General features: G+C 38.1%; 3 protein-coding genes across 3 annotated transcripts; all 3 read right to left on the reverse strand.

Annotated features, from left to right (window-relative positions):
* Nucleotides 1-463: 463 nt before the first annotated feature.
* On the reverse strand, nucleotides 464-1,990 carry LOC110882027 (ATP-dependent DNA helicase PIF1-like). Its single transcript, XM_022130134.1, has one exon. The coding sequence runs from the start codon at nucleotides 1,988-1,990 to the stop codon at nucleotides 464-466; it is 1,527 nt and encodes a 508-aa protein (XP_021985826.1).
* Nucleotides 1,991-2,847: 857 nt separating this feature from the next.
* Nucleotides 2,848-3,881, reverse strand: LOC110882029. The gene is made up of 2 exons (XM_022130135.2): nucleotides 3,875-3,881; nucleotides 2,848-3,770 (listed from the first exon to the last, which is right to left on the reverse strand). The coding sequence occupies exons 1-2, from the start codon at nucleotides 3,879-3,881 to the stop codon at nucleotides 2,848-2,850; spliced, it is 930 nt and encodes a 309-aa protein (XP_021985827.2).
* A 1,775-nt stretch (nucleotides 3,882-5,656) lies between these two features.
* On the reverse strand, nucleotides 5,657-6,715 carry LOC110882031 (putative F-box only protein 15). Its single transcript, XM_022130136.1, has one exon. The coding sequence runs from the start codon at nucleotides 6,713-6,715 to the stop codon at nucleotides 5,657-5,659; it is 1,059 nt and encodes a 352-aa protein (XP_021985828.1).
* Between the last annotated feature and the right edge of the window lie 275 nt (nucleotides 6,716-6,990).

Below are 6,990 nucleotides of genomic sequence, written 5' to 3' on the forward strand. Positions count from 1 at the left end.
CGATGCGGCGGGAGTGGAAATTTACAATAGTATAATTGTTTACCGTTAGTTTATCCGTCGTCTCATGAAATATTGTATAGTACTTAAGTTAGTTTTCTTATTCGTGATACAATGGCACTGGTTTTTCTGTTAGTTTGTCGATTATTTGGTGATCTTCTACAAGAATAGTACAAAACAAGGAAGTAGATGTAATTAAAAACAAGAAGAGTTCAAAACAGTCAAGTAGCTGGACAAAACAATAAAAACACCATGCGGGGAGTCTTGTATCTCTTCCTGTTTTACCAATACATCCGTTCGCTTATGACTTTCTTGTACCTTCTCCTCTACTGTACCAGATTTCGACACATAAAAAAATGTTAGACGCCTACAGGTGGTTTAAAATAGTAATTAAAAGGTAATTTCTGGAAGCAAATAAGGCACAAAATCTACTAACTTACCTTCTTTTTTATTCGGATGCGATTAATTAATCACGCAACACTTCCTGGTAGACAACATTTGATGTGTAAACTCCGCTTTGTTTGAATTCTTTGGCGAGATGTACCAACACCTTCGTACTTTGTCTTGAAATCCCTCTTGATAACGCGACATAAAGTTGTCCATGTGAAAATACAGAATCCGGAAGATAAATACCAACGTTCGGAATTGTTTGACCTTGAGCTTTATTAATCGTCATGGAAAAGCTAAGTCGAATTGGAAATTGTTTTCTTTTCAGCTTGAATGGGAACATGTCATCTTCAGAAAGGGTTAGAGGGATTCTTGGCAAAAAAACTCTTTTGCCGGCATGTTGACCGACTGCAATTTCCGCATCAATAACATTTCGCATGAAACCCTTACATATCAATCGCGTGCCATTACACAGGCCATGTGATGGATCGATATTACGTGACAATATTATTGGGCATCCAATTTTTAAACGAAGCTTATGAGGCGGCAAACCACTAACATTTAGCGAGTTTAAAAACTCGACCGGATAGAAGTTGCGCTGATCGTCTTCAGCTTCATCAAAACTGTAATAAACTTTTTCCTCCCCTTGAAAAATTTCAATCATTTGATTATTAATCTCGTCAACACTATCATTTTTAGTGGACAATATTGCTCTAGAGATTATATAATCTGAAGAATATACATTATCTTCAATTGATGGAAAGATGGCATGGATCAATTCTTTTATAGCGTTTTCTCTGTTGTTGCACTGAATTGTCATGTCATCGGGTATGCGGATATAGTTTCCTTCGATTGGTTCTTCAGTTCCATCGCCGACTCTTAAAAGAAATTTAGAAAACCATGGATCTTTTAGCGCTCTCATATTTATGGTCAACTGCATCTTCTTAGTCAAAGACCAAAGAGGTGACATTCGTACGCTGGAGTCTACAATCTGTGCTCGAGTGCCACGTTTAATAACCGGCAACACTTGTCTGAAGTCACCTCCCATAACCATTATCTTTCCACCAAATGGGAGACTAACACCTATAATGTCTTGGAATGTACGATCGACTGCCTCTATCGCCTGTCGTTTAGCCATCGACGCTTCATCCCATATGATTATTTTGGCAGACCGAATCAGTTTAGCGGCCCCACTCTGTTTTTTGATATTGCACATTGAATTATTTTCAAGATTAAGAGGAATCTTGAATCTCGAGTGAGCCGTTCTACCTCCTGGCATATTATTAGCCGCTGCACCTGATAAAGCTGTTGCGAGGGCAATAAGACCACGTGACCGAATTTCAGTTAGCAAGGCAATGTACAAAAATGTTTTTCCAGTTCCACCTGGACCATCAATAAAGAACACGCCTGGAAGATCATTATCAACATGCATCATGATCTCATCAAACACGTTTTTTTGGTCCGAATTAAGTGAATCTTTGGCACTCAAGTGTTCAGGTTCCAAAACAATCCCATACTCTTCTTGTAACTCACGATAACCTGCATCTTGTAAGTTAACATCGTCTGTTATCTTAGGAAGGTCGAACTCATTGAAATTTTTACCCATGGATTGTACCAAGACACTAATTTCGGTAAGAACCATATTTTGAACTCGTTCTATACTTTGACAGTGTAACCGATGATCTTTAGACAATGAATCAAAGTGGTCATTCCATAACTTTCGAATATCTCCAAGTTGGCAAAAAATCATTATGGTCGCAAATAACCTTCTAAGAGCATTGGGAAACTAAAACGTAGAGGCTTCTTCGAGACATTGTGATAGATATTCATCGTCTTCTATTAAGCCTAACTCAAGAGCTGCTTTCCGAAATGTCGCACACTGTTGACCATTAACTGTGCAAAGATGTTCAAAAGAAGTAGGCCCTCTGACATTTGACAAAAGTAGGCGTAAGTAGTACCTTTCTCCTTCGGCTGGATTAGCGGAAACGATACGACCTCTTTGTTTTTTACCGAAACGACGACTCCAACGGCGTGTGCTTCCATTCCACGTAAAGTGTTTTGGAAAATCTTTATACAAATGTACCCTTGCTGTTTCATCGTTTCTATTTATCTCAAAAAATGCTGTTAGCATGGTTCTCTTATCCCTTTCCCTATCAACAATATTAGGCATCAACTCATCATCTCTAAATCTAACCATCAGATTATTTGGGAGATGAAGTTGTAAGGCTAGAACAGCAGGTAAGATTTGAGAAAGAGAGAAGGAAAAAATGCGCCACATAGCCTCTGGGGGCGATATGTAGCGTGCATCTTGAAATCTTTTTATCTCATTAATAACAACCCCTGGCTCACTTTGATCGACTTGAATAACCTGTTTGTCGTGTCCTTTATAAACATATTTGAAAAGATATTTCACAGATTTTATACTTGAGCAAACTTCAACATTCATGTGGCAGTTAAACATCATCAAAAGCCTTGGGTTATATGGGACCACCCATCTATTATCAAGTGTTTGTCCTCGTAGGTCCACTTCTTCCCGGTGTCTCTCCTTCGATACAACGGATACGAATCTTCTCCTTGTGTCGTCTGTTCGTTAAATTGTCTAGGATAGTGAAAACGACAAATTTTAGGATCACCCTGCATACAAGGACTGCTTGATCGTAAATTGCCGCAAGGACCGTGAATCATGTGCTTGACAACCATCTTATGCAATCCGGGATGTGTTAGTTTGTTAGGAATTTCAGCACACACAACCTTATCATAATGGTCCGCGTTATTGATCTTGTGTTGCGGGTACATGATTAGGAGAAAATGTGCGTGCGGCAAACCCCGCTTTTGAAATTCAATGACATAGACGTATGCCTTAACTTCCCCGAGGACATGTTTCTTGAAGAGTTGATCCTTAAGATCTTCTAATTTAGCCCGGAACACTCTTGAAACAAGGTCTGGACGATCTGTAGCAGTTTGACCAACATGTAAGTTATCACATATCTCAGGCCACTTAGGATTACATGTCATTGTAAGGAATACATCAGGCTTGCCGTCATCTTGAACTAACGTCATCACGTTTAGAAACCGACGTCGCATGTCGCGAGGCCCCCCGATGAAAGATGCAGGCAACACAATTCTTTTCCCGACTCTGTTTGCATGAACCTCACCAGTATTGACGCAATCCACAATACCTTGGTACAATTCGGCCCGAATCTTAGCCTGGTTTCTCTCACAAAATTCTAAGCGTGACGTCTCAATTTTGATGTAAACATCAACCACAAACTGCTGTAGCAGCCTACCACCGAACAAAAGCACATTATCGGTAGATCGAATCTGGAACTTGTAACAGTAGTACTCTCGCATAGCCACGGTTGTTCTACCACTTCGTGTGTTTGCCTCTGAACGATGAAGATGTATTAAAAACAAACAGTTAATAAAAATAAAACGCATTACGCTATTTTTATGATCTTCACTTAAAAAAAGGATAACAAATTGTTGGTACCTTCCATTTCTCCTTCGATGTTGTCATTCTTGCGAACCTCATTGATTGATACTCCGTGACGTGGTATGTTACCATGCCAACCCGACTCACCATTAGGAAAAAATAGAGGATACGACAATGGATCGTAACAGCTGAAGTACGGCTGAATAGTTTGACTATATTCAGACCTACCGTACACAACAATACTTCGTTTATATGAAGTGATATTGTCATTACCTTCAACCCAAATACCAGCAACCTATATAATTGTGAACTATAAGTAAGTAAAATAAGCAATACAATTAAATAATTGCAATTAATATAATATTATATATACCTCCGATGTCGTTGGTCGGTTGTACACCCTTTGGTCAAGTTCAACCGAAGTATTCAAAGTGACTCTATAGTTGTCCAGAGGTCCTAGTTCCGCAAGTCTTCTAAATGTATCGACATATGGGTTTGTAGAAAGAATACGTGTTAAAATCTGAGTAATACGCCGATCAAGATTTGGCCATCGGAGTCTGTGATCTAACTCAGTATCAGGATCGTAAAAATACAACTGCAAGTACCTAGGGGTCCCATCCCTCGGAACTAATTGGTCGATTCTGTGATATATTCCTTTATGTGCACGAAAAGTATATACGCCGTCTCTCATATTGTTCAATGTATCATCCAATGTCACACCCATTGAGGCAAAAGAAAAATTGGTGTTATAAGCACGGATGTTTTGCCTAAACATATCTCCAATTTCATCTTGAGACGTGAAAAGTCGGTACAATTCCTCTGGAATTTCTAAGTTTGCTAACACAGTTTTCCCACTCATACAACAAAAGGTATCAAATTCATACTGAAATCGTTTTGCTCCACAATTAGGACATGCACCTCGTTCCTTTAAAACACGATGCTCTCCAGGTACACCATTGTAAACAAAATTATAAGGATCATCTTGCACGCTCCCATCTTGGAAGGAAGGTTGATCAATTACTTCAGCAAATTGGGGTAATAAAGTACGCGGATGAATTCGAATACCTAAAAAATTGGTGTATTAAGTAATGAAGGTTGTAAAAGATGTCGAGTTCGAAAAAAAGAAATCATTGTTAAATAAATAGAAACCTCGTGATGTTCTATGCCTAGCTACGTCAATTACAGATGGGAATGTGGTTGTCGGCGTAACATCATCTATCGGGGTTTGGTTGACTTGACTGCCATTTGAAATACGCATTCCATTATCGTTTCGTGTATTAGAACATCCTTTATTGTACTCCTTGCGTTTTATAGTAGAAACACTTGAGGCGTTCTCATTTGTTGTTTGTGTAAATTGAGTAATATTAGTTTGTGAACTTCTTAACGGCGTCCTTTCTGTTGACCTATTACTCATTAAAGATATTGATGAAGCACTTTGGGAGGTATCACCACTCCCAAATTTAGATACTTTGTTATTTTCTTTGCGTGCAGCATAGTATCTTTTGTGATACTCTTTTCGTTTTTCAGCTTTAGTAGATCCGCTCGAGCTAGAAGCATGATTACGATGGTTTGGTTGTCCATTAGTCATTGTAAATTGACAAAGTGACAAATACCTTGCAAATTAAATAAAAGAGAATTATCATAGATGATGAAATTCTCAAATCATTACAACATTCAAACACATGACTTAGAGAAAAACAAACTGAATGATAACTTTGAAATACATAATGATAACATTAAAATACATGACTTAAGCCGAATATCATGACTTAGAGAAAAAAAAAACACAAATCCTTAAAATATTGACATACATAATGATAACATTAAGTGAAAGCCAAACTAAATACTTGGTGAAACAATGGTCTCCACAAACACCGCACCCTTAAAACCTCGAAACCAAGTAACGGGATAAAAACATTCGAAGGGCTTCATATCCATTTCAATTGTAAACAACTTCCCTAATTTAGTCATCACAAACCAATTACCATTTGTCACATAATGTGTTATATCGCACCACAATGACAATGATATCGGGGGGATCGGAGGACATGATAAGACCTTAATCCAGTAATCCCCTTGTAGCGTCCATAGGTCAATTGTCATGTCAAACATGCCAGTGCTAGCAAACATGTGAAGCTCATTTTTTACATTCACTAAAACACCTTGAACCATTCCTATAGAAGGAACGGGTGGAAAGCTTATCTCCTTGAACTGCTCCGAATTAACATCAAAACAAATCACCACATTCGTACCTCCAACCCAACATTCGCAAACAGTGAAATATAGAGTACCACCACAAAATGTGCCAGCTGACCAATTGAAATGAGGGCTTAGGTACTCTTGTCTTGTTATGAAAGGAATATTTCTCCAAGAGTCTACTTCCCTAGAATAAACATAGACACCAAGTACACCACTCCTACGCTTTATATGCAAGACCTTGTAATCATCGTCAGCGTCAACGTACAAACCAATGGCATCAAGGTTATTTATATAGAATCCATGAGAATCAGGGGTTGACAAATGCTTGAAAGCAGTAGTTGTTGGATTCCAAAGAAGCAGCTCGTATGTATGATTCAAGCAAACACACAACAATCCGTTCAAATGTGAAAGTATTGAGACATCATTATTATGGTGATGGAATGGAAATGTAACTATGGAGCTTGGCCCATAGTCATTGGATTGAAAGATGATCGGATGAACAGAGCATGTTAGGTCGTCAATTAGTAGAACTCTCTGGTTAGATGAAACTAATGAGCGAGAACAATGTATCCTTACGAAATCTTGTGTTGACAGTAACGCGTACCATTGCTTACATACACTCTTAGAATGACCTACATCCTTCGCTGGCACCCTCGTTAATATCTCAAACACGATTGTATGAACAGGAAGGTCAGCCATGGTTATACCTTCGTTTAACACAGACAATGATTATTTAGTTGTCCAATCTAAGAAGATTATAGTTAGGTGAAAAATAGGTGTAAAGCAAGTAATATAACATACTTGTAATATCATATTATAAGATTAGACAAAGTAAAATATACTTCTACAATTACTTCAATATGAGGGGAAAAAAGCAAAACACGAAACATCAAGAGAGACTTTAATATTCAACAACTAAACATATAACAACACCAAATGTTTCTAACTTAAACACAAACTTGGATAACGATCCA

This window comes from Helianthus annuus, chromosome 7 (genome assembly GCF_002127325.2).
Source record: "Helianthus annuus cultivar XRQ/B chromosome 7, HanXRQr2.0-SUNRISE, whole genome shotgun sequence".
NCBI classification, from domain to species: domain Eukaryota; kingdom Viridiplantae; phylum Streptophyta; class Magnoliopsida; order Asterales; family Asteraceae; genus Helianthus; species Helianthus annuus.

What these genes read in the sequence shown, in the direction of transcription:
- LOC110882027 (XM_022130134.1), bottom strand. Translation starts at nt 1,990, where the DNA reads ATGGGTAAAAATTTCAATGAGTTCGACCTTCCTAAGATAACAGACGAT.
- LOC110882031 (XM_022130136.1), bottom strand. Translation starts at nt 6,715, where the DNA reads ATGGCTGACCTTCCTGTTCATACAATCGTGTTTGAGATATTAACGAGG.